Source organism: Pseudopodoces humilis, chromosome 7 (assembly GCF_049639895.1).
Source record: "Pseudopodoces humilis isolate 2021_Gansu_Grassland_sample_001 chromosome 7, ASM4963989v1, whole genome shotgun sequence".
Taxonomy (NCBI): Eukaryota; Metazoa; Chordata; class Aves; order Passeriformes; family Paridae; genus Pseudopodoces; species Pseudopodoces humilis.
Genome location: NC_142206.1, coordinates 51,103,396 through 51,131,104, shown reverse-complemented (window position 1 = coordinate 51,131,104; position 27,709 = coordinate 51,103,396). Strand labels below are relative to the sequence as shown.

The 27,709-nt window shown below is 38.1% G+C and overlaps 1 protein-coding gene across 12 annotated transcripts in view; it reads right to left on the bottom strand.

Annotated features, from left to right (window-relative positions):
• The window catches only part of EML1 (EMAP like 1), a 122,716-nt gene that overhangs the window by 50,995 nt on the left and 44,012 nt on the right, over nucleotides 1–27,709 (bottom strand). For all 12 annotated transcript variants that reach the window (XM_088057506.1, XM_088057499.1, XM_088057501.1 and 9 more), the window contains exon 2: nucleotides 1,335–1,517. In XM_088057506.1, the coding sequence (XP_087913632.1) occupies nucleotides 1,335–1,517 (183 nt within the window). The remainder of the gene's footprint in view (nucleotides 1–1,334; nucleotides 1,518–27,709) is intronic.

The following is a 27,709-nucleotide window of genomic DNA, read 5'->3' as shown; positions in this document are numbered from 1 at the left end:
CACAGTGGAGCCTATCTTTAGTAACATTTAACTTATCTGATATTTAATTTTTTTTTCTCAATAAAACGAAGACAAAATAAGGAGATTAGAGCAGAAAGGGAAGAGAACATGAAGACAAGACTGTAGATTCTTAGTGTCTATTCCATCTGACAGCTAGCATGAGACACAACCAACTCATTATTTGACTCTGTAATTCTGTCTCTTTCAGCTTTCTTCATCTCCCAGCACAAAACTTTGTAACAAACGTGACATCTCAGTTCAGCAAATTAAGTAATTCCTACCTCATCTGTTAAATCAATGACTAGGAGTAAATATTTGTTGCGGGGTCACAAATATAAAGGAAGTCCTAACTTTAAAATTTGAAATTCATAAATACATAAGATAGTTCTTATGCAAAGTAAGGTTTTAATTAATATTAATACATATCAGGACCCCAAAAGAAACAACTTCTTAAAACAGACAACAGAGAGCCTGTGAAGTCAGTACTTTTTCCACATCTAGGTTGCTACCACTCTTATTCCTAAGACCACCCTAAAATACCTTGAGTGTTTCTCTAAGCTGCACACATGCAGCCTCACATGCAATAGCAAATCACATGGGTTGGGTTCAAATAAACCTTTACTCCTGTGAAGTGCTGGATGTTCAGGTCCAGCTTCTCTGGAAAAACCCATTTCTGCAGAGCAGGAGCTACAAGAGAGAACACTGTGGCAAGTGGGCACAGCACAGAATTCTGCCAAGCAGTGACATCTGTCACACCTTGCTGGCTGTGGCTCTGCTGCTCTGGAAGATAGTCAGGCAGCAACCACAGCTCTGCCTTTCTTTTGTAGCTGAGCAGCTAATGTTGTACCATCTTCTTATTCATGTCAACTCTGTGCTAACTTAGACCTCTGTCTTATGTCTGTATGATCCACAGATACTTAAAACACTCTAAATTAAATTTTAATTACATTTTACCTAAGTTTAATTAATTTTTTAGGATAAAAAACCCCCAGCCTATTAGGAGTTTCTTCCACAGAAGACAATGCCTTCCCTAAAGAGTTTATAAAATATCTTGATCAGAAGTAAAGAAGCAGTAGCAATGGTTAAATGTAGATTGTGGATTAAGCATTAAGAAAACGCAAATGCTTTGCGTTCATGGAAATTGTAGAAGGCTCACAGATTTAACTGTATGGATTTCTATGTGTTCTTTTTAACAGGTTGAATTTCAAATGTATTTTATTTAGTTTGATTTGTTGATTTTGAATATTTCAAGATCTAATGAATAATCTATTTTAATACATATGAACAAGTCATTGTGCTGTGCTATCTATTTTACATCTATCTGAAATGCAAACCTTTGGTAGGTCCTTTCTTGTTCTGCATGGCCTGCTGCTCCTCTGTAATATTCAAGCGTCGGACCACATCAGCAAGGGCAGATTTGAGCAGCTGGATGTCATCTTCCTGCATCTGGACACGCTGCTCTAGAGAGGCAATGCGATCTGTAACCTCCATACTGCTTGCAGCAGAGGCACTGTCATCTAAACAAAACAGCATAAAAAAAATGCATTATCAATATTGGATAGCCACCCAGAAGTACCTTATATAATTGGCTGCAGGTAAAAATAAAGCTTTTCTCAGACCTGATGACTTGAGGAAGAAAGTTTTTAAGTGACCAAAAGGAAGAGAGGGAATTTAAAAATAAATAAATAAAAGATACATACTTAAGTAAGATGTGATGATGAGGTTGGCTTCAGGGCCAGTTGTTAATTGGGTTCCACTGCCAATTATCTGCATGTCAGAACTGCAGTGATCAATCATCACCCTTCACTGTTCTGCTCAACACAACATTCTGACACTGCTGAGAATTCAGGTAGAGAGCTACATTTTATTATATGCTCACACTCTTCCAGATTTTTGTGTCTCACATAGGTCATAGAGATATATTATAAATACATAGGTAACAGATAGGCTTACACTTTTTCAAGCTACCATTCACAGACTGAAGAACAGACACTGACCCAATCTGCTAACCCTTAGTTTATCCCAGCAACTCTGAGAACATTCCCTCTGACTGAAATAAACCCCAAATAAATTCAGAATTACTCAGTAACTATACTCTAAACCTGCAAATTATTAAAAGGGTCATTACTTTGAATACAGTTCACCCATTATTTGGAAGTAACCCATAGAAGCTTCAAGACTGAAACTCCATGATGAGGACTACCTGTTTTGTCCACTCAAAACTAGTGATAAGAATATTTTTCCTAAATGAGCACTTTTATTCCTATCATATAGAAACAGTCTCTTATTACAGTATTAACTTAAGAGAAATAAGAGGAAAGCAACACCAAAAACATCAAAGTCAGTATCAAACAGGGAAATAATGTGCAGTTTTTAAGGTGAATTGCAAAGTTTTATTTAACTAGGCATTGCAATCTGAAAAAAAAGTTAGGTACTAACTTATTAGATGATCTTAAGTAATGTTAGTGAAGGATCATAGCTTTCAATTAATGACTTAATAAGTCATGCTATAGCAAAAATGGATATTTATACTACTATCTGGAAGCATAATTAACTTCTCTCTCTTCCCAATGCAAGTCTGCAGCCTGTATTTCTTCTATTTGTGAAGGTGGTATTTGTTTTCATTTCTTGTGTTCTTAATTCTCCTCCATTCCAAACCAGTTTTCCACTTCTTTTGTAAAAGGGCACAATACAGAAGTTAAATGGTTTGTGTATAATAATAATAACTCCTATTGAATTTTATAACAAAGTTAAGTGATAAAAAAAAGAAAACAACTGTTTCTGAATACATCTAAAAGCACATCCAAAAATGTTGATGCATACAGACTTTTAATCATAGGGGTCTAGGAAAAAATGGCATTTAATTTTTTAATTTTTTTATTTTTTTTTTACAAATCTATTAATCTCCAAACCACTCCAATACAGATTGGTTTTGAAATCTGTTCATGAAGTCAGTTTTGTCTTCCTCAACCCTCAAAACCCCAATACCTATTGTGGTTATCAAAAGCTGAATAAGAAACAGCTCAGAAATTATGTAATAATATTGACAGTCCTTAAATAGCTACAGGCTATTATAGTTTAAAATGCTTGTTAATTCTGCTATAGGACTTTTTTTCCACAATATCAGCATTAGGATATTATTAGGCTGAATGTAGTAGTACAGTAAGTATCTGGTTCTGAATGAACTAAATCAGAACTCAAGTTCCTGGAAAATGTTAAAAAACTTTCCCATGACAAAGCTTTCCAAACTTTGGCCTAATCAAACTTCTGCTCAACACAGAACTCTGTCCTGTAGCTATTACAGGTAATTAGTCCCCAAACTCAGATTAGCAGCTATGCTGGCAGCAGTAAGAGCTGCCTGCAGAACTTAACCTTTCCTCTACAAACAAAAGCCCCACACTGTTCTAATGACTTTACACTTTAACTCAGCTGGAAATAACATGGATTAGCATACTGGACAATAGGCAACCAAATCAAAAGCTTGATTTAACCAATACAAGCCAAATTCAAACTTCAGCCATTCTGCCAAATTCAATATCATCAGGAATAGTTTTCCTCTGAATTCAGTCAACGAGAAACAGCCAAATCCCAAAAGCAGGGCACTAAAGGAAACCCAGGGGAAAACCAGTTGGTGTTGAAATGATCTACCCTTGCTACAAAAGAAAACATCCTCATTGAAGTATCCATTTCACTAATTTTTAAGTGTGTAGAAACAGTAATTTTGCCCAGACATTAATCTTCAAGTGGTAAATCATTGGCACTGGTTTATTTACAGTCCTATAAGAAATCACTCCCACTAATAATTAATAAGATGTACAGATCTGTCCCTTCTTCCCTCTCCCCTCTGTGTGCCACTGTGACTCTTCCCTTCACACCCTCACTGACCAACAGCTCCAGAAAACCCTTTCTTGGACACAACATCTGTACCTTCCACTATCATCATCCTTACAGGGTTCCGATAACATAACCCTCATTCTTGCTGTAACCTACAGCTTGCTTGGTTTTTATGGTGGTTACCTCACTGGGTGCAGTGCCCTTCCAAGAATGCAGAAAAAAAATAAAATTTTGACAGCTTTCAGTAAGATTGCAGCTGGAGACAAGATTGCTTACAATCTAGTACCACTACACTTTACCTCCTCTTTGCATGCATGTACAAGCTAGAAAAGAGCCACAGAATACAATAAAACTACATTTTGTGAAGAATCCAAAGTTCAATTATAAAATAAGCATAACCTGTTTGTTATGCAAGTTGAGGATGGAATGTTTTTGCCACTGAGATCATTACATCCCAGTATGTTAAGCAATAAAATTGCATCTTCAACACAGCCAAAGAAGCAAAATGGTATGGTATCAGAAGAGGAAAAAAGCAATGCTATAAATTAACAATGCGACAGAAATATCACCGCAGATGTCACCTATTTTGGCCACACAAGCAAGAATGGTATTGTTAGCCTAATTTGTGACCTACCTCTGCAGTGCACCACTCATCCTCACAGCAAAGGACATTTGGAAGGAATATTTTAGCACACATTTGTAATGAAATTTGGAAAGGCATATGCAGGAGACTGCAAATCCAGACAAATTGCCTCCAAGTGTTAGATCTCCTTATCAGTCACTACCACTCCTTGCCCATGGATGGACACAACAGACATCACAGCATCTACATGGGTAGCATCATTAGGACAGGAGAATCAATCACTACCTTTATTCATCAATGGGAAGAAAAATTACTTTACAGTGGAATTTATGCAACATGTTTTTAGAAACCTGAAGTGAGTCACTTTCTACAACGTTCATTTCTTTTCACCCATTTTAAGGCAAGTCTAAATCATTGTCGCAAACATGTAAGTCATAGAATGGTTTTGATTGGAAGGGGCCTTAAAGATTCCTGCCCACCTGCAATGGGCTGGGAGTTAATCTACAGCTCATGAGATAAATGCCACCTACAATGTCCAAAATTAGATAAAACAAGGAGGTATCAATTCAGATGCCTGATTTTTCATTGCAATATGTATTTGTGGTAAAACTTGGAAAAGAGTTTTTCATTTTTGCCTTGCTGAGATTCTACAAGTTTCAAAGGCAGCAAAAAAGGGGAATGTACTATATGCCTCTCTAAATTGTCCAACCAGCTAATCCATGATCTCATAGATTGGAAAGATTTCTCATGGCAAACTAAAAGACAATACTGAGTCAGATGATTAATCTGCTTCCAGAGTGTATTCCAGTTTTACAGCAATTTATTACTTGAGCTTAGCCAAATGTGAAGAAACAGCTGAAGCAAAGCCAACAACAGGACATGTATGCTGTTTACAAGAGTGATTTCAATACTACTTCATTGTATGTAGGCTAAAGCTGAATTACATACTTACACCATTAGTTAGAAAGAAGTCTATTAGATGCATACTATTTTCTAATGATTTTTACCTTCTAAAAAACCTAAATCTTAACTGTATGTTAATATGTATGAAATCATTAAAATAAGACTTGTCATTCTCTCCCCAAGAAAAACTACTGTATTGAACATATTCCACCTTCGATAGACATTAATTTTGAGGCTATCTTGTCCAGCTCAGACCACAGCAGTTGACCATGCAGTGGATATATCAGGTACTGATTCTCAAAAAACTGGCAAACAAATCTGAGTTTATTCAATCTACATGGCCTCTTTGGAGAACCAATTAACAGGATAAAACTGTACATGAAGTACTTCCAAAACTGATTTCAACTGTGGTCGCTAGACACTGTTTTCATAATACATTTTAAAAGTAACATCTCAAAGTCTTTGCAGAGTTGTCCTTGTGTTTAGGCACTCTGCAGGATATCAGGCAAGAAAATGCAAGCCTTCTGAGGACAGCAAGTTCCAGCAGTGGTTTTTGACAAAAACTAAAGATAATCCACATGAAGGAAAACATGGCAAGGAATGGCACTGGAAAGGCAGCACCACCCGCACACAGAGCAGCTCTTCTTCTAGCATAAAGACATAGATTGTGTCAGCAAGCCTGAATTAAGCTCAACTGATAGGAATATTTTCCATCACTAAGAGATTTCATTAAGTGTATCATGTTCTGCACTTCTTCTGCAATCAGTTGGTACAAGTATCTACATTCCTTGGAAATAGCTATGAACTTCAGGGCTGCTACTCCAGCTTTATGAAACTGCACATGGACAGAAAGGAATTCTCCACCCTCAGCATGCAGCTAACTCTATGGCAGAACACAGCAGCTGCTGAGAACGCCTCACCATCAAAGGCAAGTTAAAAGCAGTATTTATGAAAAAATAGGCAAACAAAAAACCCCACAATCCTGCAGATTAGGAGGTCCATAGCCTGAATTTGACCCAGTATACTAGCAAGTAATTAAGAACACTGAAGATCCTACATTTCCAGAAACATCTTTCCACCCACCCATAAAGGCCCATGGTTTTTGCACTTTTTGCAAAGCTGTAAGGTGTGGCACATGTCACTCATTTGGCAAATTCCTCTTCTTCTGCCCACATCATCACTGAGATTTCATGCACGTAACTGAGATACTTCAACTACTTCCTTCAAGCATCCTGGGTGTAACACTACCATTAAATTTCAAATAACATCTCTGCTTCACCTCTTTTGATACCATATGTTTAGCTTGAAACTCTCAGAGAACAGAAAAACATCCCTCTGTGGCAGGCATCTCCTACACCTTCCAAATCCTGCCCTCGCTTCTTGGTTCATTTCATGTATCTTTGATTCTGGGCCACAGAAGTCAGGCAACAAGTTTTTCTGAACTGACAGCAAGAGAGAAAAAAACACCTGGGAAGAGAGAGAATCATCCAATTTCTCTCAGAATGAACACAAGTGATTCACTGTAGCACAGAAGCAGGGGAATGAAACCACAACACTGTTGCCAGGCTTTGAAGCAAGATTGGAAAGTACCAAGTATTCTCCTTGTATCAATTTCTGTGGCAGAATGTCAGCGGCCATTTGGAGACCAGAGTCTCTGTGCAAGGGAGCAATGGGAAAATAAAACAGCGGGTTTAGCTTCCTTTGACAACGCCACGCCAAGCTCCTTTGTTTAAAAGATTAGTGTTGACAATATTTTACAGACTAAGTATCTTTCCTCTGCTCACTTTTCTAATGCAAAACACTGTACCATACCTGAAACCCAGCAGCAGCCCTCCAGGCTTGTCTCCTGGGGGCAATGACAACACATATGGGCAACAGCTTATCATGAAGTCTGGTATATACTGGACTGGTCTGCCAGATTAGAGCTTTCCACTGTGAGAAGCAAGTGGATTTAAAGCCCCAGATAATGTTATCCTATTTAATCTTGTTATTTTGTGTGGTTAGGGGAAAAAAAACCAGGCAGAATCTTTTAGCTAGAGGTAAAACTGTAAACATTGTTGCTTTACATGAAGTTTTGGAAATCAAAACTTGTTGCCAGCTGAATGCCTAAGCCTCTAACTGTATTTTGCTAGAAATGTACATATAATGGGATAAAAGTGCAAGCATTATATATACATTTTGAGATGGAAAGTTTTGATTCTGAGGAACAAGAAATCATATCTAATATTTAAACTCAACAACTACAGAAACAATGCTATGCCTATGTATAAGCTTATGTATGTATACACACATACCATTTTTGAACAGGTAGGACAACTTTTCAGCTCATTCTGTATTCTAATGCATGTTCTTAAGAGTGATTAGCAATGCAAGGAGATGCCCTAGTTGGGTACAATCAGGTACATCTTACATTAAGTAATCTGAACAGCCCAGATTAGTTTTTCCATGTTCTCACAAGGTATGTATATGTAGGAGGAAATGGGAAGAAAACTCTATCCCACACACCTGCCCAATGCCCTACTCTGAATGTACTGGCAACCACAGTAGCAGTAAAGTAAAGCATCATCGTGTGAGAACAGATCACTTATAAACCATTCTATTAAAAAATAACAATACAAATATTTTTAGTCAACTAATATGGACTACAGATGGTTATGAACAGATGAACAGTATTTTCCCTCCTCTAATATAGCTAGCTATTGCAACCCAGTATTTATTAAATCTTATTACTGTATTTCCCAACACTCACTAAAGGATAACTTGTCCTTTTACAGTTTTACCACTAGAAACTTAAAGACAGAAAATATAATTTCCAAAAATTAGATGCAGAATTTAAAAGGATAAATCCATAATAGCAATCATCACTCAGAGCCTCACAGCTGGGAGCACTGCATTCATTAACAAAATGGGAGAGAAGAAAATGATCTTAACAGGATATTCTCAGAAAGTTCCTTGTGGCTAATTAGTTAGGAATCACTGCAGCAAAATTATAAGCAGTGCCCTTGACCTGCCTGTAGCTGTCAAGCTATAGCCAGCAGCTTACTATTTTTTCCCAAGCAGATGGTAAATGAGCTTCTACTTGGAAATCAACCAGTTAAAAATTATCTTCCCCAGTAGTGCTTAAGAAGATGGAAGAAATTTTTGACATATCAATAAATTAGAGGAATTTTACCCAGAAGAGGTCTATCAACATAAGTGCTTTAATAGTTCAGTGCTACTGTGCTGGCTCTGTTGAACACGGCAGTCAATAGAAAATGTTTTAGCCAGTTATGATTCCTTCACATTCTGCTGGGATCAGCCCATACCATCGGAAAAAAAACCCAAATCCCAGCATTGCAAACAGAAATCAGAAGAGTAAAGATAATATTCTATAGCATAATATTAATGCAAGGATAGTACTTTGAAAAGGAAGTGACTCTACAGCACCTGCCTGGAGTTAAGAAGCTGAAGATGCAGCCTAAGAACTTGCTAATAAAGGAACAAGTAGGGTAATTAAGGTATCAGGGCAGAATACCTGGGGTGTGTTTTACCATCTTATTTCTCAGTGATGTGCTGAGATTGTACCTGTATCACACCCTTAAAACAAGAGAAGAAAAATAGCTTGTGGATCATGGGAGAACATCTCCATGTCACCTCCATCTCCATGTCACAGCTATGGCTCAATGTCCAAGTCATCAACAAGAACTAGAAGGAAAGGATGCAAATTCATCATATGATGTAAGCTAAAAAGCCTTCAGCTTTTGTTTAGCACTACTAGACAGAAAGAACCAATTCAGAAGAGATTTGCTCCTCCTAAATATACTTTAAACCACATGCAAATAAACACCACACATGAGTTCACAAAAAATGTTCTCCTAGAAACTTTATAGTGTTTAGTTTAATACCTTTTCACTCCCATAGAAAACTGGATGTCTCCATTTGATTCTTCAACTATGCCATATGCATAAAAGCAGAAAGATTTACTTTCACTTGCAGCCAGCAGAGATTCAAAAGGCAAGAAAACTGATTTAAAACACCTTTTAAAAGTTACCACTGTTGTCCTGTGGTAATGTATTACAAGGTAATTTTATTTTTTTTGTAGTTTGTTGCATATTTAGGTTATTTTACAAAAGAAAAGTTGATTCACACTATCAAGAAATCCTAAGGTATCAGTAGCTCATCCACAGTTAAATGCAGCCTGAGTGTTACATTAGAGACAGGACCATTTAAACACTTGAGAAATTACTTAGGTGAGCATACATTTTGTCATTTTCCTAGTTTACATATTCAATATTAAAATGGCAACTGATCCTCAAATTTACTTGGACCACTAACTTTTTACTTATTTTTTTGTAGTTTATAGTTTAATGAAAATTCTATATAATCATATATATATATATCTATATCTTTTTTAAAAGAAATTGAAAATTCTATTAAATTTCAGAAATACATAAGCAATTAAACACTTTTCCATTTAATTACAAATTTACTAAACTCAGACTAAATCAATAGTAAGTAATCCATAGTTATCAATTTGAAATAGTTTATGTTTTGACTTATTTCGTAAGTATATCCTCTGAGAAATAAGAATTGGAAATTCTCAGCCTCTGATCAATAGCATTTATTTGTAAAATAAATACCACTCCCAAACCTTCTACATTTACATTTCTAAAAGGCTTATCAGCTTTATTAATTGTTTTCTGTAGACTCAAGCTAAGGAACACAATACAAAGAGAATAAAACATTCCTCCTGCACCTGCAAAAGGGGCCATTGATGTCTAAAGCAGATTTATCTTTTTCACAAACTCTGGGTACTTGTTCTCAGCTAATGGCTTTACTTTCAGCAGTGGTCTGACTTTTCTTTAGAACTCTGTACCTCTTGAATATTTTAGTTTCTGAAATTAATGCAGTCTCAGGCTTCATTATAGGTTGTCACAAAGACAAATCACAATCTAAATATTTAAAGGAAAAATTATTTCAAATTTAGAAAACTCTTCTTTTAAAACCTGTCTTGTTCAGTACTGTCTCTCAAAGGAATATAGATTTTTTTTCTCTAGAATGGGGAGTTAAACTAGTGCATGTGAGAAGTACTTGAATTAACTAGTGATAGCCTTGTTTGGATGGCAGAGGTAAAAAAGCATCCAGGATGCCCATAACAGGCTGGAATTTTTCCCACACTATCCATCTTCATCTTCAGTTAGGATTAAGTCTTCCCTTCATTTAATTCTGACAAATAGAATACAATATAATTATATAATTATTAGTAATATACATTCTTACTGTAAAATTGTCCCATTACATATTCCCACTCTCCAGCAACAAAATCTTTGCTGACATCAATGCAGAAAGAACAAACTGCCCTTGCCAAGGACTCAAACCCAGCCAGAGACACCACATTTGATCCAGTGTTTGATGTCCTGGTATTAACCAGGAAGAGGACAGCTTTAAGGCTCTTTAGGAGAAGGAAGAAAAAAATCCCTTTATTTGCTGTCCTTAAATAAAAAATGAATTCAGGTTTATTTCAGGAAACAGAGAAGCACACATAATCTGAAAAATTTTTTGGTTAAAAATGTGACTCCTCTAATCAAAGACAATTTTCATTCTTTTTATTTTTAATTGGGTTCCCTAGCATGAGATCATATTCTTATTTCACCACAATAGGGTGCACAGCATTGTCACAAATTTCACCCAGCTGTGCTGCCATTCCCAGCACACTGTGCAAGCATGGTCCTGCTGCCCTGGGAGAACAAGTGAGTTGTATTTCAATTCTTGCTCCATCCTCTGCCATACCTGGCAATGCTATGACTTGCACACTGCCTATTTTTAAAAGAAACTCAGGCTTTCATGGAGGAGAAGACAGACATAAACTATTTCATATTTTTCATGTTGGGTGAAAATAGTTTACAAATATGCTTTGATAAATGAATGCAATATTGTCTGTCCCCAGGGCTATGGAGAGCCCTCAGTAAAAGTGACAGAGTCAGCAGATGTCTGGTCCACCCTTGGCTGGGAACAAGCCCCAGGCCAAGGTCCAAGCAGAGCCTGGCTCATGACCGTTCCTCTCCTTCAAGGACTTTGTGGGACTGATTTCCTTCTGGCGGCAGTCAGTACTTCTCCCATACGAGTTTTCACCTGAGAGATTAGATGGGTGAAGGCTGTGCAGAGCAAATCCTTTTCCAAAAGCCATCTCCTAATAGCACTGTGCTGAAGGACTAGTGTGAACAAACCCTGCAGAAAGCCTGGCTGATAAGGCTCTTGTAGCCCTATGATTACTGAGAATCTGAGCTTCAACCTTCATGATAAGGTGGAGCCTATCAGCAAAGACAAACCTTTAAGGCTAACACAGCCATTCAGCTTTAGGGCAAGAGCTCTCATGTTTTCTTAGCTCTGGATGTGGGTGGAACTCACGTAAGTCACACTTCTGTATGCAAGTGTACAGACACAAGTTAGGTCAAGTACAGCCACTTGAACAAAATGAACTTAGTATTTTAAAGGCACTGTTTAACAATACAGTCTTTACTAACAATTCAAGAAGGAACATTTTTTAAAGCGGTTCTGCACAAAGATTAGGGGTCTACAAGTATGTAAAGATTATTGCAGTGATAAGATTTGCCCAAAACAGCAATCAGGTGCAGCAAACTTCCTCAACACAGCACAAAACAGTGATTTCCATGGACAGTAAAGTGAGTACCACATTGAACTTGAAAATCACTAGATTTACAAGATATGGAAAAAAAGTTGAAATTGGTTGGAAAACATTTCTCCCAACTCAAGAGACAGTTCAGAAAACAATATCTGCTCACAGCACATCAATTTTTTAAGTCAGCCATGGCAAACAGGAGATGCCTTTTTCAAAATATCCTTCCTGCAGAGACAGTCAAGATTAAAGCCTAGTACAGCACAGCTTTATCACAAAAGTACTTGGTCACATAAAAGCCACAAACTGAATACACAAGCTGATGGTAAGATACACAGATCAGATGGTCACATTTCAAATATTTAACATGACCATTTAGGAAATCCCCCAGAAGCCAGGCTCTTTTCATGGCAGAGAAGTCCAGACCCCAGAGCTACAGCTTCCCTAAGCCAGGACCCAACTCCTGATCCCCAAGCTGATTCTTCACCAAAAGCAAGTGTTCAGTATTCACAAAGCCAAAAGTTGAAAAGAAAGGAAAAATGATCCAGTTGATCAGGAATCCTGTTACACTTAAGCCAACAAGCAACTGCTGTAGAAGTGAGTGCCACTAAACCAAAGGGGTCACACAGTCAAGCAAATCTATCCACACCTGTCCTTTTCTTCCTTTTAGATGGAAACAAGAGAGCTTCGTAGGCTCACTATCAAGTAAAAAAAAACAAACAAAAAACCAAAACAAAACCCAAAGCAAAGAAACAAACAACTTGCTCCTCAAAAAAATCTCACGAGAATAAACCCAATCCCAAATAGTTAACTGAAAACTACATTTTGAACAGTTATTCACAGAGTGCAATAGTCTCTGCTTCCCTAATCATTAAAAGAAAAATATTTTTTCCTACTGTATTGCACAGTAGTTCAATACCATACTAGCTCCCCTTGCATGAAAAAGAGGTTTTTGAGCTGGACATCAAATTCACTGGTTTCATATTTACTGCATTTCAAAATTACATGAAATATGATTATTGGATTTATCTTACTCCAGGGAAGTCTGTCATCTGAAATGAATGAGGCCTAATTTCTACAAAAATTATAGGGAATGATTAAGTAATTAAAAAATCTCATAACACATGAATAAAACAGTTTTGTTTTAAGCTTCATTATTCAGCCTTACTTCCCAGAGCTTAAAAGTAAAAGCTTAATAACTTTTTAAATTTTTTCAGAGGTGCTAGAGCTTTCTCCCTGTTTGCCCCATCATCCACAAAACAATCAATGGCAGTGAGAGTGCATTATCATCCATAGATCTGTACCAGATGATTAAAAAACACCCATTTTGTTTCATGGACAAGTGCTTACAGCAGAAAAAAGGCAAGCCTCAAGAATTTTCAAAGCATTTCCTCACAAATTCTGCAAGAGACTACCCTCTCATGGTGCAGGTTCGGGAGCGTTCTTCTCTTCAGCCTGTTCAATGGCTAGTGAGGCACTAGAAGAGAGTGCCCAGAGAAGCTCCAGATACCCCATTTTCAGAAATGTTCAAGGTCAAGGACAGGACTTTGAGAGACTTGATCTAATGGAAGGTGTCCCATGTCTCCATCACCAGTAAAATCTACCCAGCCCTACCCCTGCAGCCCTCAGTCAGGGGTGTTCTGTAGGGTTAAAGACCACACAGGCATGGCAAAAGCTGGAGGACATTCAGTTCTGCTGCTGAGACCTGTACACAAAGCCTGATCAACATCAGTGCTGTGAGAGATTACAGCACACTCAGCAGAAACATCTGCTATTTTGGCAGCTCCCATCTGATTTCTGAAGGACTTGGAGCCTAGCAAACAGAACAGAGCAACAGTGCAGTGGGAAAAGGGTCCCCCCAGCAGTGCTGAGTCCTCCAGAACTCAGCCTGACCTTCTCTCAGGAAATCAAAAATGGTACTAAAAATTTGCAAAGAAAATAATATCTAAAAACTGCCAGCACAGACCAGGCCCTCACAACTGCCTCTTGACTGCCCACAGACAAGTCCTTGCAATACAGGCAGCTGTTGCTGCTCCCACTTTCATGGAAGAGATTGTCCCACCAAGTCAGTACACACAGGGATACCTTCACATCTGAGATGCACTAAGGAGTCGTGGTCCCAGGGCACAGGGCGACTGACTGACACCAGCAGGGACTGGGGAGCTGGCAGCACTGCCAGGCTGGAAGCTCAGGGGGCTTCAGCAGGTGGGAGTGGGTCTCTGTTTGTTGGGGGAAAGAGCTGGGATCCAGTGTGCAGGTGGAAAGTATGGAGTCAGGCTCCCAGATAGCACAGCATGCAGGACATGGACAAAATTCAATGCAAGCAGCCAGAAACATGGCAACAGGAGAGGGGCAGTTGCAGGTCCCTGAACCCAATTCTGCTGCCACCACTACGTTTGGGTAGCTGACGATACCTGGCCAAATTAAGCTGAAGATCCCCAGATCCCACAGGAACACTAAATGCCATGCATAGTCTTCTGCCTTATGTGTATCTTCCTGTAATTCATTTTCCTGTGGACTAATCATAACATTCATACACTTTAGGTGGGTCAAGGCCCTGCTTCATCTTCACTCTCTCCTCCTATTCTTCCTTCTCCTTCCCAATGCAAATTACAAAAATCACCCTCTCCTTTAGCTGTTTTCCTGTATCCTCAACAGGTCGTAAAGGGAGTAAGGGTAATGTTCAGAACATACAATGCAAGAAAAAGCTTATTATTCCTGAAAGTTAATTTGAAAGTGAATAACTAAGACACCGGGTAAGCCAATGCGCACAGTTCTAAGATTATACCCATAATATGCTGTATTAAGAACTTCTTACTGAGGCAAAGGAGTTATTCAGAAAAAGAAATAAGAGTGCCAGTAGCTTTCACCAGCTCCCCTTGAATTATTTCAAACTGATATAATTTTCACTTTAAAACCGCTGCTTTGCACAACTGTTCAGAAGGCTTCGTATTCAGTGCAACATTGCTTAAAGAAAAATGGATAGGAACCTGCATATCATTCATATCTAATGCATTGCCAACCCACACCTTCTTTTTACTATCTAATTATCAGGTGCAATCCTGTCAAAAGTGTCAAAAGCTTTTTTTTTTAAGCTGCTACTTTTATAATCTGAAAGATGTCAACACTTCAACAACACTCATTTGTTTCCCAAGGTTTGTGCCTCCAAAAGGTCAGAAGAATTCCCTGGACCTCGCTGCACTCTGCACCAGTCACCTTGGGAAGAGCCTTGAGGGACTGAGCTTTTTTTTGACTGCTTCCCATTTCTGCTCCCACAGCTGTTGAAGTGGGAATTCTGCTCATACAGATTGCACAATATGATAACTGACATTTAGTATGCAGTGCTCAACCACAGCTTGCTAAAGGACAGGTAACATGGACTCGTAAGAGCAACAACTCAATTTTTCCCAGTCATAACTGGAAAAAAAGGAAAGATTTCACAACTGCACAAGTTCCTGACTTGACAGCAGAGTAACAGAATTGCTGTTTGCAGCACAAAGTGACTTTAAACTTTTATATAGGTCTACCTATATACGCAGCAGAACAAAAGGTACTCCAATAAACGGCATGTAAAGCCAGATAATTTACACTTTTTAAGATAAATCAAGTTTCTACAAAAAACCTTACTAATATATTTACAGTAAAGATAAAGCTTCCACAGTGAACAGTCTTTGCAGCATAGAACACAGCTTGGTAAATTGAGCAATGGCTGCATGATACTAATTGCTTTAAAATTACTTTATGTATTTTAGCCACTACTAAATCTAGTAAACCTAGCTAATACAAACCAGTGTAGTGCCAGAAGTGCTCTATGCCAGAAACTGCTGGAAACACCCAAACAGACTTTCACCATGTCATAATCGAGATGTTTGAAATAGCTTTATTTTCCTCCCTGATGTATTGTCCTACTTCTGATTCTGTACAAGACACTTATTTCAAGGGAGCCAGGCTGGAAAAAGTTAGGAATAGCCAGGAAAAGCTGGCTAGTATCAATTTTGTTCTTGGGGGAAGTACACAAGCAGTGCTGAGATAGAGCCTTGCTCAGAAAGGTGAAGGGAAGGTGCTTGCTGTTTGGGATACAGACTGCCAATGACTTGGCAATTGTTTGCTCACTGAGCATGGGATTGGTAGATACTATGTAGAACCAGAATTACAAAGAAAGAAAACTTCTGCTGGTGCTTTTGCCCCCACCCAAATATCTTTCTTTGCCTTTTCTGATATTTGTCAGTGGTCCATTGGGCAACATGTAAGAAAACTGGGCTGCAACATCTCCTTCTTGAATCTCTTGTTCCACTTCTTAAATGGATTAACTAGTTCCTAATGCCAGATACAAAAACACTGACAAAATGCATGTGGCTTTCCACACCACTGATTTTAGCAATTGTTCTAAATTAAAACCAAACCACAAAAGAGACAGTCTTAGCAATTCTGTAATTTTAGGGTCTTTACTAAAAATTAGCTGTTTCACTTCTGTTAAAATATCTGCATGATGGAAAGAAAGAAAATGACAAAACTTTATTATCCTTCTCCTTGCCTCCAGAGAGGCTTCAGCCAGGCAACAGCTACTTCAAAGCTTCACATCACACATGCCTAGAGACTTAAACCAAGAGAAGCAACTGCCAAATTCAGGAGGCAGTAAAAGGCTTAGATTTAGAAGGCTCCCTGAGGCTAAACATTTTTTTTAAATTAAAAACTCAAATATAAAAACTAGAAAGGAGGAAAAGCCCTGAAGTTACCCCCTCCTGGAACAATATGCACACAAATCTCTCATAACCTTCTGAGTCACAAGTACCAAGGTTAATAACCCAGCATCAACCAAATGGTTTCTGGGCTTCACAAAATCCTACAGAGCCTTGCAGGAATCGTTGGAGCTGCTTTAGGCTTAGTTAATCTTCATGAAAACAATGAAAAGTGAACAATCAGGACACAATTGCTCTCTCTCAAGTGCAAAGTTTCTAAAGGCCTACCTATATGGGACCACTGAAGATGATTACTAGCTTCTGCAAGAGTATTTGTGTTTAAATTCCTCAATGCACAGAGATCTTGTGGATCTTCCTCTTCTCCTTGCAATGAGTCTGCTGTAATCAAAAGAATGCCCAGACTTGGTTCTGAGAACAGAGCAGCAGCATCACACTGATGACATTTGTTACTGATCAATTCTGATTTTAGGGTATGCCTTTTCCTGAAAAGTTATGGAACAATCTGATGAACATGCCCCTGTATGTTCCCAGCTGAAGTAATATAACAAAGAAGAGATCATTGTTCTTTTGATAGAAATTTTACTTCTATCTCAAAATTATAAAGGAAAAATCTAAGAAATGCAAAGTTACGCATTTCCAAAGTGCAAGAAAAAAGGTAGGTGATATTCAATTACTAATTAAAGTTTCAGTTTAAAAAAATACAGTACACCTGTGTGCCTGGGGCTAACTATGATTTTTTAAAATTGACTGTGATGTCATATTCTGAAAAGCACATAAAAAAGATTACAAAAAACATTGACATTCATAGTTTCCAGGGAGGGAAAAAAACAACAAAACACACACAGATACACATGAAAAGCAACCACAAAAACTAAATATTCACGAAAGAAAGACAGGAATCTCAATGGTAAAAAATTTATGTTAGTCCACTCCCCTTAGAATGGGTAGGTGGACTGGAAATTAAATTTATGATGCATAGGTGATTTTCCACCTCTATGAACCTTAATTCAATTTTCAATCGTATCTGTAGTAGTCAAAAAGAGTTTTCCTCTTTATAAGTCTTCAGCTGCATGTCTCTCCCTTGTACTGCCTTATACATTGTTTAAAAGTTTGCCTACCACCACTATGCCTGGCACATAGAAAGAAACAGAAAGACAGAAAAAAGGGGATCACTTCTACCTGCTATAATACATAACAGATGGGCAACACTTCTAACTTGGATTAATTTACTGATGCTGTGCAACACATGGTGCCACAAGCAGCTGCAATGACAAAAGCATTGTGTCCAGTTCCACAGGACACAATGGCCATTCCAGAAGCCTGCAGCACCCACTTCTACAATTTATCTTCTGCTGCCTCTGGAAGCTGATTTAATTCTCTAACTTGGCAGAAAACTAACCCAGCAAAAGCAAAATCAAAATACCACACACAGATAGTGCCTGTTTTTAATTTATTTTTTTTTCTGTTAGGTTAGCATGTTAAACTAACTCCTGACAACTTTAGTCCATCAAGTAGGTGACACCACAGATAGCAAGTGAGGGAAGGGGAAACAAGACCTTCCTCCCAAGCAGCTGCACAGTGTGGCATGGTTTATCAGCCCCAGCTGAAAATGGAAACAGGCAGTGGGGCAGGGACATCAGGTTTGCCCTCAAGACCAGAATCCACTTAACCTCTTTCTTCTCAATTTTACACTACTATCTTCCAGCTCCCACAGCTCTCTGGTTTACTAACCTTTACTCCTAAGGAACACTATACACCCTCTTATCACATAACATCTGAAGGACCGAGCCTGTCATCTTTAACATCCCTTTGCCGCCCCATATATGTTACTTTGTATCCTTTCATTTCATTGACACAGTTGAAACATTATCACATAGTGTTACTCATCTTCAAAGTTAGAAAAATGATTGTATTACATCAGTATGCACCAGAAACAAGATACATTTTATTTTAAAAGGGCAGATGAAAGGAGAAAGACTTCTTTTGATTCATCTTGACCCTGTGGGAGGGTGGGAAGTGGTAGGTTGGCCGGCTATAGACTCCCCCTATTTAAACAAAGTTTTAGAAATAAGCAGATCAATCGCCCAGGAGTATTCGTTCACAGAAGAAGCTACAATCCCAACAACAGTATTTTATCAAGGACTGACAGCTACAAAACAGACTCTCACAATTAATTTACATGTGAGGCAATGCTGGAATAAACCACACTACTCTGTTCACTGCCATAAAGTTTCACCTTAATGCCTAAAACCCTGTGTTCCATAAAAAATGAGTGAGTAGATACAAATATATTGCTCTTGGGAGACCATACCAACAAATGTATTTTCTAACTTCCATGAATTTTAGTTATAAAGCATTCACTTAACACAGCAGCAACCATTTTTCAATTCCATAGCTGAACATTTAATCCCACAACTCAGATATATATATATATATATATAACTCTTTCCTAAAACCAAAACAAAGCCTCCAGATCATAAAAGAAAGCTGAAACACCATTTAAATAACTAACAATGTAATTCAACTATAAATTTGTTCTGAAATACTACTGGTGTGATAGTCGGAACAATTTCTTTTCAGGCTTACACAGATAACATGCTTATGCTAAGTCTTTCAAACCACAGGTCATCCAATGCAGCAAAAACAATCTATGTAAAACCCACCATCCAATAATCAATAACAATTGGGGGAGGGAACCCCATAACCAAAGCCCTTACTATTTGTATCCTGTTTATTCAGCTTTATAAACAGAGGTGGAAACACCAAGCTCTTAAATAATAAAAGGGACAGCTAGATAGCTACCTCCATATTCCTTCCTCTCTCTCTGCCTTAAAAATCCTTAGATTGTAGGGTTTAGACCTTTTAGTAAAGCAGAACTGTTGTAAATGTAAATCCTTGATTTTAGTTCTGTCTGATCTATTAAACCTTGCTCAAAAGAAAGACGTCCAGAGTTTTTAATTTTTTTGTTCTGAACATGATCAACACTCAAAATGATCTTTCTGACAGAGAAACTGTTAAAAAAATCTTCAGATGTAAAGTGCTCAAGCCCATCACAGGTTCTGTGGTCCCTTGTTCACCACATTAAGAATCTCTTCTCAAGAAAACCAGAACAGAATATAAAGGAAGCAACTTCTCCGTTGTGGTACTGACCATGTTACTTCCCAAATCAGAATGATCGATGGTTAAAGACTAGAGAGTGGGAGAAAACATCTCTCAAAGACCACAACAATACAGCTGACCTGGCTCTAGCCTCCACAGCTCCCTATAGATATTTCAGTTTGGACCCAAAGGATGCTTGTGCAGTGCTCATCACCCATCACCCCTCTTTGGTTCATAGAGAGGCCAAGTCTTGGGAGAGCAGTCCAGTAACACAGCAGGAGTGCTCCAGGGCTGGAGTGTGTTTGGTGCACAGCATTAAGTTAGAGCTAGCCCACGGTAAATGCAGAGACAATGGATACCCCAGCCCTCACCACAAACTATTTTGCTTTCTTCCTCTTGCCCCACAGCTCCTGCTAATGTGGACACAGCGCTGAAGTGTAGCATCACAGAGGTAGTGCATCTTTTATATACCTCTTTTAATACTCAGCACTTCAGCTGTGAGATCCTGCAGTACACCAGTCAAGAAAAGGCTTATCTGTATGCCACCAGTAGCTGACCCCAGCCTACACCTCTGCTGGACCACACACCAAACCCCCAAATTTTGAAAATGTATCTTTTCTCACTTCTCAGCAGAGAAAGGCCTCAAGCCTTGCAAAATATATAAACGCTTAACTTAAAAATTGTATGTATAAAATATTTGGTCCCAAAGAACCCCTCATTTGTTCATTAAAACTTCTGAACACAGAGGAAATCACTTATTTCCAAACTGAAATACAGCTACAAGGACTTCCCACACTGTCTAGCATAAAAGGGAGAAAAAGAAAGAGCCTACCCTCACACCTCTTTCTCTGCATGGCATTATACAGAGTTCACTAAATTATAATAGATAGATATTTTGCTACGAGAGCCAAAATTTCTAACCCTCAGCTTTTTAGATTCAACTGGACTTTGCCATGACCATTTCCAGAGTTTCAAACTACGGTCCTACTGAAGTCTACAATTAAATTTCTATCGCCTGCATATCGTCTGGATTTTGCTTCTTACCCCAAATCACATCAGTAATTATTTACTGTGTTACACTGAGGTATTGTACTTGTGCTCTATAACACTGTCTCATATAATACATGGACAGGAACTCCTTAAATGCAACTTTAAAATTTAAATCAAAATTCACTATTTAGGTTTACAGTTTAGTAACCTAAAAGCAATGGCCTGATTTTTAAGTTTGTTTAAGCATAGTCCGGTCTGTCACTGCCCTATAATTTTGGCCTATATTTGGAAGATGTAAAGCAAAAAGGCAGCAATGCAGGCACTGGTTTGAATAAAGCCTGAGCCTCAGAATATGCTAATGCCTGTGAGGTTTTTATCAGTTTAGATAAAGACCTCGTTGCCCCCCGTGGCCCAGCCAGCCTTGCTGGACCACCCATGCAGCCACAGACCTCGGTCACTTCCCAGAAGCCACCCTCAGGCTCCGTGCTGCTCATGGGGCACCAAGCAGTGGGACAATGGGGTAACATTGACATAATAACATTGTACATAATACATAATGGTAACATTGAACCCTGACATACCTGTCTCAGGGGCAGCACAAGGACCCCCTGCCACATCCTGCAAGCTCTTTAAAGCAGCTTCTCCACGTGGGAGATGGAAGGATGCTTTCTAGGCAGCGACAGGTCTGGGTAAAACAGCTTGTGAAATGCTACACAAGGAAGGGGAAAAGGAAGCAACAAAATGGTAATTGGTTTTAGTAAGCATAAAACAAATATAAAATTGTCTGTCAGGATCTTTCTCAGGTTTCAGAGGGATTTTTTTTTTTCACCAAAGGGAAAAAAAAATCAAACCTAAGTAAGAGCTGCTCCTAATGCTGCTGAATTCAGGGTTCATAAACCTTTAACAGCCTCAAGGAAATTTCAGACACCAGTGCCCAGTCAGCCCCACTTGGGTGTAGGAGTTGCCCTGGAAAATGTCAAAGGCTGTTTCAGAATGCTATGTTTTTCAATACAGTTGTAAGAAAAAGAAAGATCTAGGTTTCATAAAATGTAAAACCTTGAAAACAAGGTTCATTACAAAGTTTGAATATAGTTGCCTTTACTAGCTTGAAACAAAGATTGTTTCTCTATTTACATATTGAAATGTGTTCATCTATTCCACATCTTAGGAACCTTACAATTCAAAGCTTAGCTTAGGCTCCAGTTCACACTCAATTCTCAGATGACTAAAAGCCAGTGGGAATGTTTCAAACACAGCTTGCAACACACTTATAGAAGTTATATTTAAAACCAGAAAACATTTCTTCATTCCCATTTGCAGGAACTTTGACATAAGTTTCCAATAAATACAGGGTCTATGCTGCTAAGAAATACAAATTGTTTCTATCACAATGAAGTGTTTATTTCAAATTTTAAATCCAAAAAGGTGATTAGTTTCTACATTCCACAATACCTATAAACAGTGCTAGAGATCTCCAGTGCTAGTTTTCAAATGAATATGTTATATTTATTCAATAATCAGTCATTTCAATGCAAGACGAGAATATGATGGGCCATGTCAGATTTTACCCTTTGGAAGTAATGGAGTGTGGACAATCTCACTTAATTACTTTCGAAAGAATTAATTTAGTGAAATCATGTTAACATATCATTATCCCCACCCCATCTCCCTAAAAAACCTCAGGGAGCTACTTCCACATTTTTAATTATGTAATGGACGAACATTTTAAATTGTGTTTCATGGAAGAAGACCATCATCCACAGCTCCTTTGCACTCCCTCTAAGCTTTCACAATTCCTTATGGTTGCCCAATTAGTGTCATTTGCAAAGAGCAAGAACCAACAAAAAATGCAGTCATTACACTGTTTCATGCAACCTTCCTACTTATTCTCTCTCATCATCCCCAAGATTTTAAAGATCAAAAGACAGGTTCTTTATTACAGCTTCACAAAACTTCTCTTGAAAAAAGAACTGCATATCAACTTTAAAATCTTCATCATAAATTTCTAGGGAAAGGAGAAAGAAGAGGGGAGTCAGAATAAAACCTATTAAAATGTATGTCACTGACTGGTGCACTCCCTCAGTGTCTCCTCACGTATATTCACTTATTAATAATGTACTTTCAATATAATTTTAATCCTTATTTGAGTTATTTGCATGTGGTTTAAGGTTCAATAAAATAATTTCAGAATTGCTATTTTTAATTAGAACTGAAAACATATATTTTATCAGCTCTGTAAAGTACTATTAAATTTTTAAAAAACTCCTTGAAGATCAGATAAAGCATGTTTTTCTGTTGAGAGCCCAATGTTTTAATTTGCAATTCTGTATGTTGTTTTATTCATGATAAAATATTTGATACTTGTAGTTTCTCTCCATATTGCTAACACTGACACAGATTCTCTGTTGAGGTTTGACTGTCACTAGAGGATTCTCTCATGACTGGTCTACATTTTCATTTGTTTTTAGAAGCTTATTTTAAAAAAGAAAGAAGGAAAAAAAATTAAGTTCCAGTAACTATAATTAACACCATTCATGACTAAAACAAGTGTTAATAATTCATGTTTTGGAAATAAATAGCTAATTAAAGGGCAACAAATTCAGTTTACTTATATATCATCTTATTAGTAGTAATAGTTTGAGCTCTAATAGGCTAACAATATATATTGTGCAAGTGTCCATTGCAGCAAGTTATTTTTAATTCATAGCATACTGATTTATTCTGCATTCAATTACTGCACATACCACCAACAACAAAAAAAGCATTTCTGTATGCCACCCCTCCCTCCCTTTTACTCCAGTAGTAAAGAAAAATATTCCAGAATCAATTAATACTCTGCATAGCTCCAAAATACATAAAACTGATGCTTAATGTAGAGTCCAATTCAGCATTTCATTTAAGAGTTTGACTGCAAGAGCCAGAACAAATGTCACTGAAAGAAAAATTAAGAAAATTCAGTCGAAGCAATGTTGTCTAAGGTAATAAAATCTTCTGTCCTAGAAAACTTGTAGAAGCTGCAAGTGGGGTATTGCCTCCCTTCCTGAATTCAAAACATGCTGCTGTTCTGGAGAGAAGAGGTCTAGAGATGAAACATGAGAAAGCCTGATTTGTCTCTCTGACTGTGTTGTTATGGACTTCTGAGAAAAACAACATGAGTAATGCTATTAACATGTTTGCAACATCTTTTTGAACATGCTTGCAACACCTTTTCCTACACACAGTGCATGAATCTGCCCAGTGAGAACTGAATTAAATCCAGTTTTGTTCTGAATTATTGCTAGGAAGTGATCACAGTAAAACAAATTGCAGTCTCTTCCAGCCCTTGACAGATTTGAACTGGTGCCCTGAAAGCTACAAGGCTCAACTTACCATTGTTCCTTCCCTAACCCATTCCATATTGTGTGACTTTGGTCCAGCTGTAGGAAGAGGGTAACTGGCTGCATTTAGGAAGGTTAAGGAGAGGAAGTGTGAGTGTCAAATGGGAAAGAAGAGACAACCACCAGAAAAATTCTGTCCATACAGATTTCCTGTTTGTGGTGCTCACTTCCTCACTGACAGGCACTGCTATACCTGCAGATACAGGAGTTGGAGAGAAGAGGTACACATATTCAATTTTTCAGGAATGGAGGAGAATTACAGAAACAGAAGATTCAAACTGTAAAAAGACTGACAAAAACTGAGTCACAAAATTTACTTTTTGTGAGTTGAGTGACTGACAGTTATAAAACTATTACCTGCCAAAAATCTTAATATGATTTTGTGATTTTGGGGGGGAGAGAACCAAAAGGGGCCATTACTTTTCAAGAGTTTTTTTTATTATTAGTCTGTTCAGCCTGGAGAACAGGAGACTGAGAGGAGACCTCATCACAGTTTACAATTTCCTCATGAGGGGAGGAGGATGGGCAGCCACCGCAGTGACCAGTGTCAGAACCAGAGGGCATAGCCAGAAGTTGTATCAAGGGAAGTTTAGGTTGGATATCAGGAAAAGGTTCTCGCAGAGGGTGGCTGGGCACTGGAATGGGCTCCCCAGGAAGTGCTCACAGCCCCAAGCCTGACAGAGCTCAAGAAGCGTCTGGACAATGCTTTTGGCGCATGGTGTCACTCTTGGGGATGGTCCTGTGCAGGGCTAAGTGTTGGGTGATCAATGACCTTTGTGGGTCCCTTCCAACTCAGCATATTCTGTGATTATTCTGCTCTTTTTAAAAAAGAAACACAGTTTGTATCAATTTCAATTTTTCTCTAACTCTAAATTTTTTTTACTAAAAATTACACTTCAGGTAATCTGTTAAACAGAACTGTAATTAATATTATGGAGTCCCTTGCCACATATATCTATTTCATTAAGAAATAATGTTTCACACTTTTTTTTACTGCTTTTCTCAGACACTCTAAAGTTGAAGCTTCTGTCAAACAAGACATTTGTGGTTGCAGGAATGGCCATTTGACAGCTTTGATTTTTCCAGTAGCCACATGAAGGACATTTAAAAGATGCTACAAGTTCCAAAGAAATCATAGATAAATTTTCACTTCCATCTTTAAGTCTACAGAGGCATTTTGCAGGAACCCCAGATTTGAGCCTTTACATTTCACATACCTAATAATCCTGCCCACAGCCAGTACTGTGGTGAAGCCTGTGTAAATAAATAGAGGATAGGGATTTGTGATCAGAGGACCCACAAAATTCTGCCCACACCCTATGTGTTTTCTCAACCTATCTATAATCAGTACTGATCACAGCTGCAGCTTAGTAAATCAGCTGGAGGTGGGATGAGCACTGTCTCTAATTCCAGTATGTGTCTTGTTTGGTAGTGTTTCATGTCCAGCATGGTTCTCTCCATCACTTTTTAAGCAGATGCTAAAAACCTCAACACTATCTTGCCTTATCAGTATTCCACTTTTACCTTCAGCTTAAATAACACATGACTAACAACCTGATTGACTGTAGATAAACATACTGGCTTTCCACCTAAAAGTAACTTCTACACCAAGAAAGGTATCTATTACCAGGCACAGTTAATATTATCTAAGCTTTACTTTACAACATGCAAAATAAACCAACAGAGTCCTTCATTACCTGGAAAGTGACATAGAAGTTGAGGGCTGTCCTTTAAGACAGGTTTTAAGAGGAATTATTTTAGTGTCTCTCTTAAAAATAAACAGACCAGGCAGAGCAACTAACAAAACATTTTAGATTGTCCTCTGAAACTGAAGAGGGAGATACCAAACAAATCAATAAACATTATAAACTCCTCCAAAGCAGGCATGTACTTTCTGCTCAGTTTACAACTAGAGAAACTAAGGCATCAAGAATGAAATAACTTGCCTAAAATCGCATTGGAAGTTTGTATTTCTTGCTTTGATGTTATCTCAGATTGACACTTGTGTTCATTAACACAATGTTTCTTGAATGCCAACTGTACCTTTACTGTTCTGTAAAATGGAGTTTGAAGAAAGTAGGTGCCTTTGAACTAGCTGTGCTAAATATTTGCCCTAGATTTTAGACATGCAGCTCAAAACTAACATATTTTCACCTCTTTCTTCTCTCCCTTCCTTCTCCATTTACCTTATTTTTTACACATCACAAGCCATAAAAACACGTTACTAAATAATCACACACACTAAATCTGCATGAGTGAATACCCAAATTCTTCTCCTGAACCCAGGGCCCTTTCTAGAAAGAAAGAAGTAAGTTTAGCAAATCTGCTCTTGTATTAACTTTTCTCTCCCTGACCAGGTCCTCCACCAGCCAAGGTCTTGCTCTCTCATCTCCATCACAGTCTCCTGCCCACTACTGCTCCCTTGTTCCCAATCCCCCCTTGGGGTCCCACCCACTCCAAACATGGAGAAGGTATTGAGAAGTGAGAGAAGCTGCAGCCATCCTTGGCCCAGGCTAGACCTTGGTTGCTCCCCTGCAGGTGACCTACAGATACTTTTTCAGGAGCACAGCCTTTGCATTCTGATCTTTCTAAACAATACATATGGGCAGTCTCTTTACCATTTCTTCTGTTTGAGAGCATGAGAAAATTCCATCATGTCTTTTCATGTACAACTAAAATTAATCCTATTCAGAACAGGAACCTTTAAAGCACAAAACAGTGATCACTTTGAGCGCTCACCAGCCATTCTGTATTTCACTTTACCATATACTAAAACCATATCATCTATCTCTCTCTACCACTTGCTTGCTTTGTTTGATTTCTTCTATATGGCTTTGTTTGGTTTCTTCTATATATTTGCCCCACTCCCAATTTCACATCATTTTTCATACTGCCCATTATACTTGCAAGAGCTTTCCACTTCCCTGTAAAGCAATTTCACTGACCACTTTCCAACCTCAAAACCCTCATTGGCATCCTCTATTTATATTTTCTTCCTCATGGGTTATGTGTGAAATACCTGATTACCTCAAGGCTGTACTCAAAGGCCTGATTATCTTTAATTCCTCATCTCATTTAATATAGTCTCACTAAAGGCTAACTTATAAAATGAAGGGCTTCTGAATTCAACCACTTTCTTTTATAAGTGCAGAATAATACAAACTTACAACAGCCCCTGAGATCACTATCTACAATGAGACAAAGCTAAGCAAGTGATTTGTTCTAGAATATAATACTTAAGGATTAACCAAGATTTTAACCTATGTGCAGTATAAATACATATGGCTTATTTCCATCGAGTATAATAGGTGCTCAGAGTTACTAAATCAATATGAGGGACAATCCACAGGAATAAGATACTCTGCTTTTTCAAAGTATTCAGAAAGTGATGCTACTCTTGCTCCCACAGGCAGGCTACTATCATGATCACTGTAAAAGTCAAGCCCAGAGATTTTGGTAGGAAGACAGCTTGCTTATAAATGGATTAGAGTATAAACTTTGAAATACATTGCTGTATGTTTCCTTATTAAAAACACTTACAATGAAATATTTATTAAGTTTAGGCAAAACAGGCATCTGCTATTAGTGTGCAACCCCCATACACAGT